The 12689-nt window shown below is 48.1% G+C and overlaps 1 protein-coding gene across 1 annotated transcript in view; it reads left to right on the plus strand.

The window, feature by feature from the left end:
• The first annotated feature begins 1780 nt into the window (after positions 1-1780).
• Fam114a1 (family with sequence similarity 114 member A1) overlaps positions 1781-12689 on the plus strand; it is a 71502-nt gene continuing 60593 nt past the window's right edge. The window contains exons 1-2 of the mRNA XM_006974599.4: positions 1781-1909; positions 11723-12078. Of these exons, the coding sequence (XP_006974661.1) occupies positions 11731-12078 (348 nt within the window). The 5' untranslated portion in view covers positions 1781-1909; positions 11723-11730. The remainder of the gene's footprint in view (positions 1910-11722; positions 12079-12689) is intronic.

A 12689-nucleotide genomic window follows, 5' to 3' on the forward strand; every position in this document is an offset into this window, starting at 1 on the left:
GGGAAGAAGATCCTAGAAAAACCAGAAAAACGAACCTGTGTAACCCATAGTCCCATCCTGGACAAGGATGTCAGAGAACCATCCTAGAAAAGGACACAGAAAGGGATATTTGCTATGGCCTGAAATACACGTCCAAGGAGCTGGAGGCTCAGACATCCTCCAGTTAAGGCAATGTGGGAGTAAAATTCATCTGATGTCATTATGGGGCACCCCATAGCAACAAGAGATCTAGAAGGGCACCAGCATGCTTAGATAATCTCATGAGTGAAGACTGGATGCCTACTGCATAACACCATGTCGGTACAGAAAAAGCATACACACTCAGAAACCTACCTCATGATGACATTCCTACTCAAAGACATAAACACATTAAATGGGTGCTAGCAGGAGGGAGAGCGGGAAGGAAGGAGGTCCACAAAGCTAGAGAAGATCTAAGTGCAAGAGCTGCGTGTGCTTGGGTGTGGCTTGCGTGTAGATGCCGGGAGGTGTGTACCTGTCCCTGGCTGGCGTCCCAGAAGAATGGTTGTAGACAGCTGCACACACAGCCACCGTTATCCATACACGGTCACCCCACCTGTCCACCAGGTCCTCCGCTTCAGTCTGTGTCCTCACTTGTTTACTTCCCTGCGGAAATGAGGCTCCCCATCAGGGGGTGCACCTCCTGCAATCTTCATTCCCAGGTCCCAAGTGAGAATTAAAGTAACCCTTGGCTCCAGCGTGGCACCTAAATGCGACTTTCATTTAGTTCGACTCACTCAATTATGTGCAAAGTTTCGTAGAGCAGATATTTGATGAAGCAAAGGGCAGTAGTGGAGGAGAAAGGGTAGGGAGCTGAGATCCCTTCTCCGTGTCCCTGGGGCTACTCCACACAGCACAAGCGAGTGCACACAGCCGCAGGCTACCCAGGGCAGCCACAGCCACACAATTAACAAGTAGTCAACTGCTTGAGCCCAGGATCAACAAGAGACAGGTCAAAGGTCACACCTTGGTTTTTACCTCAACTTCATAAATTCTCAGCAAGTGCAAGCCATTTTTTTTAAAAAAGAGGATTGTGACCCGTGAAGGGAAAAGGAGAAAATTAGCCTTAAACACACCAGCCAGAAAGACCCACTGTTTCTAAATTGTTTTCCCTGATTTTTATATAAATCGTGTACACATACATATTTACAAAAGTTCCTACTAATGCATACATTTAGTTAGCTTCCCCACCCCTAACTATTCATTTAGACCCATATTAAGGAAGGCCTTACTATATGCCCTTCATCCAAATAAATCATGTTTTTTGATACAGCTGACCTGATTGTTTGGAATTACTATAGTTCATGTCACTAATCCCTGATGGAGGGGTATCCAGAGTGATTCCGGCTATCCACAACATAAGTAGTTAAAATCAACACACACACACACACACACACACACACACACACACACACACTTTGTTTGCTCTGGACAAATAACGTTTTTTTCCACGCCAAACGCAGATGGGCAATTCCCAGGCCAAAGAGAATAAACTTGGGCTTTGCTCCCTATTTCCAAGTTGGCCTTCTAAAAAGTTTGATTGATTCCTTTTGTGCTTGTTTTTAGTAACATCCCGCTCCCACCGATGACGTGGTCAGAGAATTCCTCCTAACTTAGAACCCGGGGATCCCACAGTGTAGCCCTGGGGACCCCTTCCTTAAGAACGTGGAGGGCTCTCCCGGTGCTTCAGGCAGGAAGGCAAGGGACCACCGAGCTGGGACAGCTGAGTTCCCTGCAGGTCCGGTTGCAGTTGGGCCGGCCCGGGGCGTGGGCGGGCGGCCCCGGGGCGGGGCAGCTCGGCCGGTCCCTCCCCTGCAGCCGCGTCCCCGCTGGTCCTGCCGACGTGGCGGGGCGGGACCCGGGGCTCCCGCGCGCACTCGGCGGCCAAGCGGTAAGAGCCCGGGGCGCCTTCTCCCCATCCCCTTCCCGGGCGGGCGGGGACCCAAGCACCGCGACCCCGGGTCCTCTGTGGGTCGTGAGAAGCCGTCGGCGGAGACGAGGTCCGGAGAAACCAGCCTGCTTGGGGACGAAGGTCGGGGGAGGCGCGGGCGGCGCGGCCGAGGGCCCTGCGTGGGTGCGGGCGTGTGAGTGTGTGTGTGTGAGTGTGTGTCGCTCGGTGTCCACGCTCATGCACACACCCACACGCCCGCACGCCGGGTCTGCACCCTCGTCCCGCCTGGAGCTCCGCGGAGCCGGCTGCCGGAGTCTTGGCACCAGCTAGTCTGAAAAGTTTCCCCAAGTGTCCCAAGTCGGGGGCGAGCGCGGTAGGGTGCTCCCAGGGCAAGGCACTGAGGGATCCGGTCCCTGCAAGGCAAAGGCCTCCGTCCCTAGAGTGTGCCTGCCCTCGCCCTCGGGAAACCAAGCTCAGGCCCTGGTCTCCATCCTGGTCCACCACCCCTCCCTGGCATGCCTGCTCTCCTGCCCAAGCAACACCGTAGGCTAGCACGCATGGATTCCCCTCTTGGGTTCCCTCTTCCCCACCCCTAAATACGGTCCCTCTACCTAGCCAGCTTGTCTTCTCCAAGGAATCTGGTGAGTATTTGCTAGTCAGCGCCCGGATCCCACCGGCTTTTCTTTTTCTTTTCTTTTTTTTTTTTTTGGTTTTTCGAGACAGGGTTTCTCTGCGTAGTTTTGCGCCTTTCCTGGAGCTCACTTGGTAGCCCAGGCTGGCCTCGAACTCACAGAGATCCGCCTGGCTCTGCCTCCCGAGTGCTGGGATTAAAGGCGTGCGCCACCACCGCCCGGCTTCCCACCGGCTTTTCTTAAAGGAGGACTTTCTGCGGGCTATTGGAGAACTCTCTGGGCCATACCAACCGTTTCCACCCTGAACCTCTGGATTGAAGCAGACGGCTTTTAAAATCATTACCCCTTGAACTCCGCCCTGGCACACCACAGCCCAAGCCAAGGGTCATTCTGAGAGGCGTCTCCAAGCTCCCTGGACTTCCTAGAGGCTCCTTCCTCCCCAACCCATATTCCTAAGCTCTCTTCATTTCTGCTATTAATGCTGAGCTGTTCTGATTAACTTCTTACATTGAAAGCTGTCAGCGAAGGAACGAAACCCTAAGGGTGGAATCTGAAGCACCAGCGAGCCAGTGCAGAAGGAATCTGAAGGGGGGCAGGGGGGACCTTCCTGAATCTCGGGGGTTCAGACGTGTTAGTAGCCGTTTCTTCCATCAGACTAGGCTTATGTGAAGCATCGTTTCTTTGAAGTCAGGTATCAAACGTGAAATATTTCGGTTCAGTAAATATTTGTGGGTCAGAGTGAAGCAAGGTCCTGTGGGTCACAGGCCCGAAGGATGATACAGAAGAGAGACCTCGAAAGGCAATAGAGAAATCGGTGAAGGTCTCAGCACGGGAACAGTTCATTGTTTGGAGGGTGTGGAGCAGACAAAGAACACTTTCAAAGTTAAGGGCGACACTGGATGTTGAGTAGCTAAGGGATTGGGAATTGGTCGTGACATCAGGGGAGGCAGCCAGCCTGGAGGTCTAGGAGCAGTGTGAGGAGTGAGGACCCGCGTGGGAAGGCAAAGGTGTAAGAAGTGTTGAGTTGCCAAGAGGTAGGGTGGCCTTGGATCATGAAGGGCCCCCGAATATCCCTAATATTTATTCATTTATTTATTTACGTGTGTATGGGCGTACATGTGTCTGCAAGCCATGTACATGCAGTGTCCATAGACCAGAAAAGGGAGTTAGATCCCCTGGGGCTGGAGTTACAGAGGGTTTTGAGCTGCATTGTGGATGCTGGAAATCCAACCCTCCTGGGTCCTCTGGAAGAGAAGCCAGTGCTCTTAACCACTGAGCCATCTCTCCAGCCCAGCTTTTGTTTTTGTTTTTTTGTTTTTGTTTGTTTGGAGACAGGGTTTCTCTGTGTAGCTTTGGAGCCTGTCCTGGATCTCACTCTGTAGACCAGGCTGGCCTCGAACTCACAGAGATCCACCTGGCTTCTGCCTCCCAAGTGCTGGGATTAAAGGCGTGTGCCACCCCCGCCCGGCCCGGCTTGGTTTTTAAACAAAACAAATATAGGTCTCTCCCGTGCTTCAGAAAATGCCTGTCAGGTGTAGAGACGGGCCTGGGTGCCGAGAGTGTGTGCTGTGGAAACCGGACAGGTCCGGGAGCCTCTCCTCTGTAGATTTACCCTGTCCTTCTCTGAGCCTCACTCAGAGAGGGAGATCTGGGACAGAGCATCAGGTTACCACATTTGCATCTCATCCCATGAGGCCATTTAAAAAATAAGTCACTGCGTTTTCGCCGCATTTTAATACCAAGAAAAGCATGAATGCTAAATGGCGCCATGAAGGCGGAGCTTTACTTTGAATAAATTTAGATTTATGAAAACCTGGAAGCCCTGTCCTGATGTTTCTCTGCAGTCAGGACTTGGGAACAAAGTTTCCAGATCATGTTATCCCACTCCAGCTTCACAGAGGAAGGAGCAGGAAGCCAGGGAGAATGAGCAAACTTCTTGTTTGCCTGCAAAGAGACACTGGAGCCAGACCCATAGGCCAATGCTCAGCCCTCTCCACTTCAAACAGTCTACCTAACTGTTCCTCCATGCAGCCACACACGTCTAGTCTCAGCCACACAGATGTGCATCCTGACTGTCTAGGCTCATTTCCGACCCTGGGTATTTGCCCATATTCCTGCCAGCCTGAATACTTACGCCAAAGCTGTGGTCAAGAGTCTCCCTTAACGATAGTTCAGGGGTATTGTTTATCTATTAGGCTATTTTTCATAGTTCTCTTTCCATTTTTCCTTTGTTCTGTTAATTTGATTTTCATTTTTTTTTTCATTGTTCGGAATCAAACCCGGTGCCTTGTGCGTGTTGGGTAAGCATTCTCCCACTGAGCCGCACTCCATCCCTGGATGGCTTTTTATGGTTTTGTTTTAGCCCCTCACACATTTCTCATTTCTGAAACGTTGTCCCCCTGCCCTCTGCACTTACTGGGGGCACTGTGATATAGCTGCTCCGATGGGCCTAGGAGCATTTTTGGTGATGCATAAATTTGCTCATGAAAAACTAACTTCTTCCCACCCTACAAAGGCTTCATTATGTGTCCCCCTTCCTCTCCTTGGAGCTTCCTGAAGCAGCCTCCTTGTTTGTGTGGGTCAAAGCCACGGACATGGCTGCAGCGATCAGCTTACCACACCAGAATCAGAAGAGACTCCCAACTGTGCAGATAGGAAGTGATGCGCCAATCCTGGACGGGTGGCTCTCACTACAGATGAGTCGTGAGGGCCACCCCAGTCCCTGCTCAGAAAGAGCTGTCCGTTCAGAGCACAGTTTCTGGTGGTGACAGACAGAAGGGCACAGTCTTAAAACGGATGACATGTCCCCCATCACAGTATCATCTAGAACCAGTGACGGGTCTATCAGAACGAACAGACAGAGGGCTTGGAATGTCGCTCAGTTGGTAGAGTGCCTTCCTAGTAAGGCCTGAAGTTCCATCCACCCCATCCACTGTAAAAACAGACGTGTTGGTGGATGTCTGTAATCTTACATTCTCGAGGCGACAGCAGGAGAATCAAAGGGTCAGGGTTATCCTTGGCTGCACAGCAAGACCAGGCCAGCCTAGGCTAAATGATATCCCGTCTTTAAAAAAAAAAAAGCAAAACAGAAAAAAAGGTGAAAAAGATTGTTTTGTTCTTTGTCTTGTTACGTAATAGAGAAAAATCAGACCTATAACAGAAATCAGAAATAAATTAATGTAAATAAATAAATAAAAAAAAAAGCCAATTAGGAATATAACTAGACATTAAAATAGGGCCCATCCTTATAACATTTCGGCCTTTCTGAAGTGTAGGCATTCTGTAAATTCATTTTAGCAACCCCCACTGAACTTGTGGATTATTCTTTGCCTATTTCCGAAGGTCTGGTGTTTGTTGGTTGAATACAACACGGACACCAGGAGACCTGTAATTGCAGCAGTTTTTCTGCACTTGAGAACTAACCAAAGGCAGTTTGGCCACCAGAGGCAGCTGAGGGCTGGGCTGCTGTCCTCTGCCGCTTCCCTGCAAGACTGGCATTCCCTTGAAGTCCTCCTGGGCTTCTGCTGGATGCCTGCATGTATGCTAGCAAGCAGGGTTGGTTCCACCTCCTGTTCCTGTAAGCCTGTGGTCCTTGCTCACCATCCTTTCAAGTCTTTGTTCTAGAGACAGGGCTGGGCCAGTGCTCGGCTAGCTTCAGGCTTCAGAGTTCTGCAGTCAGCTAGAAGCTCTAGAAAAACCCAACTCCAAAGGACCATGGACTGCTGATTTGGCATAATCTTAGGCCCTGGGCATGGAAGGACAGGGGACATCCATGCATCATTTCTGCCAGGAGCACATGTCTTAAGGACTTGCTATGTCATGTGGAAATGGATTTCTATATTTATGCAATTTGGCATACCCTAAAACATACAACCAAGAGGCTGGTGGCTGAGACCTCTCAAAGGGTAGACACCCAGTGATAAACTTTGAATGCCTACTAAAGACCTCTGGATATTGTGTCCCTAGATAGAGCAATATAGGTATTAGCCAGTCACTCAGGATATAAATTAAATTAAATTAAATTGATTAAATTAAAATTTATTAACATGCATGTAGTTCATATGGCATATGTCACAGTATGTTAGAATACTTGTAAGTGTTACAATAACACAAATAAGACAAATCACAGAAGTATCCATTGTGGTTTTCATTTGCCCATTAATGTTTATCATGGCCACATTTGTTCTCATATTCCTGCTAACAGAAAAGTTAAAATTGCTGTACATGGTGATACACACCCTTAATCCCAGCACTCAGGAGGCAGAAGCAGGCAGATCTCTGTGAGTTTGAGGCCAGTCTGGTCTACATAGTGAGTTCTAGGCCAGTCTACAAAATAAGACCCTGTCTCATAAAGAAAAAAAGAAGAAAAAAAAAGACTAGAAAAAAGTAAAGTAGATTGGTGCTTCTTAAATGGTCCAGACTAATAATAAGGGTGTTCAAGTTAGTTTACAAAGAAGTAAGCGTGTCAGAGTAGATAAAGCTGGCTGTAGTTGAAAAATAAAATAAAACAAACAAACAAAAAACCAGAGATAAAAATGATGTGGATGTGTGGAAGTGCTGTTTCTTCTGGAAAGATGGTCTCTGGAAGATCAGGCATGGAGACAAGTGTAAGAAAGAGACGTCTTTAGGCCCCCAGTCTGGGGCTGTGTAGCGTTCTCTGTATAGCCAGAATGGACAGGAAGTGTTTGCATATCGGTTTCTTTACAGCCACGTGGTTGGTGTTATGTCTGCAGTGATTTGCCATTATAGAGAAGCAATAATGGCATGTGAACAGAAAGGTTCATCTGTGTCCAATAAAATTGTATTTACCCACGCAGGGCAGGGCGAAGGGCAAGATTCAGCAGCAAGTTGTACTTGGCCAGCCTCTTACCCTAGGCCAGACCCAACTCACAAAGTTTTCATTATTGGCTTCTAAGTGACAATAGCTTTTCAAGTGTCCCTTGCTGGCCAGTCCATTCTAGCCTACTCCTGTGACCCAACGCAACAGCCCCCTCTCAGCACGGTGGCCTTGAGTCATCTTTACTGCTTCAACAAGGTTTTGGATGGATGTCTTGGCTGCCCACAGCCAACACTGACTGCCTTAGACCTCACACACCAGCTAGAGAGAAGTGAATAATCTTTGCCTTTCTCATCTGTAGACTTACTTATAGGAGTTTTGAAGTTCCAGTGCATACGTGGGTTTAAAAAGAGATATTCTAATCTAATTTTAGAGTTTATATTTAAAATTAAGTTTTCTTCCAAGGCTCATGGACTCATAGCTTAGTCCCTGTCTTGGCACTAAAGGGAGGTGGGAACTTCAGAAGTGGGGACCAGTAGAAGGGATTCCAGTCATCGGGAGTATGCCCTTGAAGGAGAGAGAGAGAGAGAGAGAGAGAGAGAGAGAGAGAGAGAGAGAGAGAGAGAGAGAGAGAGAGAGAGAGAGACCTCAGTTCTTCTATTTTGTTTCCTGACTATGAAATGAGAGGTTCAGGCCACAAAGTGACATCCATTCTTGTTATGATGTGTAACTTGGCTCAGAAGTTATGGGCTAACCAGACATAGACCAAACCCTCCCAAGATCTGAGTCAAAATAAAACTTTCATCTTCATAGGTTGATTATCTCAGGAATTTGTTATGGTGACAGATCTCATCTGAGACGTGAAGGAACATCTCATCATAGAGTCATTTAAAAACACCTGCCATAAGCACATGGGCATTCTCCACACAATCTTAAGTGTTGAGAATATTTCTTGAGCTTCCTAATATATGCAGAAAATGCATGTGTAAATTATTTTTAAAAAATCAAGATCCATGTCTTCACTGAATTTACAGTATAAGAACAATACTTCAAGTAACCATAATCAGATCATTGTAATTGTCCAAGATGAGGTAGAAGCAAAGCACTCTGGGAATTCAGAAGAAGCATTACATCTAGTTGGGAGCCACAAAGAATGAAGGATGTGATCATTTTACCTAGACCTTAAATATATAAGCAAAACAATGTAATTGGCCCAATTCAGAGAGAATAAACACTTAACAGACTTCTTATCTGATCAGTCAGCCATTACCAAAGCCCACAGAGTCACACATGTCATCTTAGACTTTCCTTTCCTGTGCTGTACATTATGGTAACTGCGTACAGCTCACCTGGCCTTTGGTGAGTCAACGCTGCCTTGGCAACCAGGCTACTCCGGGCCCAGTTAAATTCATTACATTTAATTCGTTCCAACTGAGCAGCAGTGTCTTCAGCCCCGAGGTCCGGTAAAAGGAGAAGAGCCCTGTCAAAGCCCTTCGAACGCGCTGGTGCCTCTCACCATTCTGTGTCTGACAGTGTTAGAGGAGGGCATGTCTTCTGGCCCTCCCCTTGTGGAGGGTTAGGTTTTCATCGCCGCTGGGCTGCAGTCTGTGGTGAACGTGTCTGCAGATCGTAGCATCTCACTTCATGTTTGGAAAGGAACAGTGGGAGCCGATCCTGATGGGATCGGAGCGTGGGGCCTCAGGTGGAGGCAGGAGGAGGGTATGGCTGCACCTCAGTGGAGCTGGGAATGGGGAGTCTCCGAGATGTAGGCAGGAAAGCCATATAATTAGACCCAGGAGGCAAGGACGGTGGATTTGGGGAATGGCCGAAGGGGAGAAGGAAACCCAGAGGGGAAATCATGAGCAGGTCCAAGATGAGGAACTGGCAATGAGTAAGAAGGAAAACGGCCGTGGCTTCTGAACACCACAGGCTCTGATGGGGTTCAATCTCAAGGTCAGTCGCTTCTCAAACTGTAATTCTGTCATTTACTGAAGGGGTGCCCTCTAAGCCTCGGTCTTCTGATCTGCAAAATGGAGCTTACCGTATCTAACTCACAGAAAGCAATACATTTGCATAGCCTGGCTACTGTAAGCACCCAGCAAATCATAGCTCTGGATGTTTTATATTCTCTCTTTTAATTTAAAATTTTAACTTTAGATTTTTATGCACGAGTACCTTATTTACATCATTTCCACCCCTGTCCCCCCTTCCAACTCCTCCCATGATCCCCATTCCCTCTAAATTCATGACCTCTTCAATGATGATTACATACTTGTGTACATATGTGTGTAAATATGCTGAATACAACCTGCTGAATCCATTCAGTGCTGCTCATATGAATATTTGATTACGGCTGACCACTTGGGTTTAGGTAACCAGTCAGGGGCCCATTCCTGAAGACCGAGTCTCCTCTCAGCAGCCATTAACTGCCTGTAGCTCTTCATTGAGGGGCGGAGCCTTGTGAGATTTCTCCCACCCACTCCCGCTTGTCAGCTGGTGTTGTCGTTAGGCAGGTCTTGATTGGGTGACTATCTTGTTAAGATTTCCTGGGTGCAGCCTCCCTGGCATACATGGCAGACACCACCTCACAGCAGCCGTCCTGGTCCTCTGGATCTTACAGTCTTTCCGCCCTCTCTTCCACAGTGTCCGGAGTCTGAGGTGTAAGAGTTGTGTTGTAAAGGTATTGACTGGGGCCAGGCACCCCACTGACCAGTTTTGGCTTTCTGAAATGATCTTCATTGGCTGCAAATAAGCATCTTTGATGAAGGGCAAGAACCCCTTACCTGTGGACATAAGGATACGTATTCAGAATGCAGCTGGAAATTATACTGGCTTAGGAAAATGGCAGGAGAGGTTCTCTTCAGGGTCCGTGGCTTTGATATACTATGTATTCTCAAAAGGGTGAAGGTTTCCTGGACAGCAGCACTGAGATTTTAAGCCTGTTGTTGGCAGAAACAGGATTTATTGTGAGAAACACACAAGACAGGGAAGCCCGCCATTAAGAATAAGACATGGAGAGATATCGAGTTGGCCACCAGAATTGCTTACCCTGGCATCGACCTTTCCCTGCGTCAGCATGTTAAGCTGTAATTCACAGATCATAAAAGCCACATTCTATGGAGTTGGCTGTTCTTAGGCATTCTGGTCGGTGGTCTTTGGTGTGTTAGCACACCTATCCAGACACCACCACTCTTGTCCCCTCCCAGGGGACCCTCATCTTCATCAGCTGTCACTTCTCATTCCCCTTTCCTTGAGCCCCTAAAACCGGCACTCTCCTGTGCCGTGTCTGTGGAGTGGGGCAGGAGTTTGAGAGCCACAGCAAGTGCTCACCTGTTACAAAGGACCGTGGTCACCAGGAGCCATGTGTGTCCCTAAGTCCTTCTTGTGTGTGTTTAATGATGTCGTAAAACTAATAGCACTTTTTAAACAAGTTCACGGATAGATACATGTTTTTCTTGAAAGAAAAGTTTCCTAATTATTTATTCATTCATTCGTTCATTTGTTGTGTGGAGGGGTCCCCACTTGCGGTAATTCGCTTGTGGAGCCAGAGGACCACTCACAGGAACAGACTTTCTGTTTTCATCGTGTGGGTCTGGGATCAAACTCAGGTGGTTACCAGCCATTCTTCGTTCTTTTCATTCTTATTTACTCCTTTGTTTTGTTTTGTTTGCTTTTTTGAGACACAGTCTCTCCATAGGTAGACCAGGCTGGCCTCAAAATCATTTCCCAGATCAGAAAACTGAGGCTTCAAGGGCACACATTCAGTAAGTGATAGAATGGAAGTTTGAGCCATGAGTGACCTGGAGACTGAGTCACATCAGAGCCTCTTCCAACAGACTCCACGACTCATACAACACACATTTACTCTCTTACGGTTTAGGGGTCCGGCATCAGACATGGATTTTCCCTGAGCTTAGAACAAGATATAGTGGCAGGTCTGTCCCTCCTAGACTCTGGAAGGCAAGAATGGTTTCCTTGCCTTCTTCAGCCTTTGGAAGCTGCTTCAACCTTGGCTTGTGGCACCTCCCTTTAGTCTCAAAGTACATCACTTCAATCTCTGTGGCTGTCATCATGTCACCTTCTTCTCCGCATGTCACTCTGCTTCTCCATCATGTCCACCCCTCTTCTGTTCACTCTGGAGAGGGCACTTGTGACTACAGTTAGGGCCACTCAAAGAAATAAAGACAGCCTTCCCATGCCTAGATCCTCATTAGCAACCAGAGTTCTTCTTGCAATGTAAGAGCACTCAACAAGGACCAGGGATAAAAGATAGATATCTTTATAAGCCATTATTCTGGCTACACAAGGTCACGTAGAGTTACTATGAAGAGAGCTTACCCCCACTTGGCATAATTGAATTGAATGGATGTTGCCAACACAAGTGTTTGTGATCCCCTTCGACAGATCTTAAAATGTCTGATGGCGCCAGTGACATCATAGCCAATGACGTCGGAGAGGATGCGGCCGAGATGCCCCCTAGTGACTCCCCAGCTGAAGATGCCGAAGTGCAGTGTGGTCTGGCTACCGTGACTTCAAATGAGCCGGCGCCAGCCGACCACGCAGGAGAGCAGGATGAGACCACAGCTGCATGTGCAGAGACTGTCCCTACGGGGCTTCTAGAGCAGTCCGAGGCCAGCGCTGCCGAGGAGAACCCCCTCGACGGAGAGGTGGCTGAGGACACGCTGGCTGAGTGCGTTGATTCCGTCAGCCTCGAGGGAGATGCCGGATCTGACATACCTCTGAAAGAGCAGAGCGATGAGGTAAGAGTCGCCATCTTTTAGCCTAAGCTCTCCCTGACACCCAGTCTCTGGCTGCTCACTGCTGCTAACAACACAATGTCACAGATTGGATAAATTACCAATAAGAGAGGTTTATCCTGATTCACAGCTCTACACCAGGGTTGAGGGGTTATATAAGATGATGGCCTTCGGGTTGGGGATTTAGCTCAGTGGTAGAGCGCTTGCCTAGCAAGTGCAAGGCCCTGGGTTCAGTCCTCAGCTCCAGAAAAAAAAAAAAAAAAATGGGGCTGGAGAGATGGCTCAGAGGTTAAGAGCACTGCTTGTTCTTCCAAAGGTCCTGAGTTCAATTCCCAGCAACCACATGTTGGCTCTCAACCATCTGTAATGAGATCTGGTGCCCTCTTCTGGCCTGCAGGGATATGTGCAGACAGAACACTGTATACATAATAAATAAATAAATCTTTAAAAAAAAAAAATGATGGCCTTATCGCTGGCAGTGTCCCAAGGTAGCTCAAGGCATCACTTGGCAAAAGATAGGTTGAGCACGAGACGCCTTGCCAACTGGTGATACCATATTCAACCCACCAAGCTCAGCACTTTATGCCAGACTCTGCCACCGAGACTTGAGAGTT

This window comes from Peromyscus maniculatus, chromosome 10, assembly GCF_049852395.1.
Source record: "Peromyscus maniculatus bairdii isolate BWxNUB_F1_BW_parent chromosome 10, HU_Pman_BW_mat_3.1, whole genome shotgun sequence".
In the NCBI taxonomy this organism is placed as follows: domain Eukaryota; kingdom Metazoa; phylum Chordata; class Mammalia; order Rodentia; family Cricetidae; genus Peromyscus; species Peromyscus maniculatus.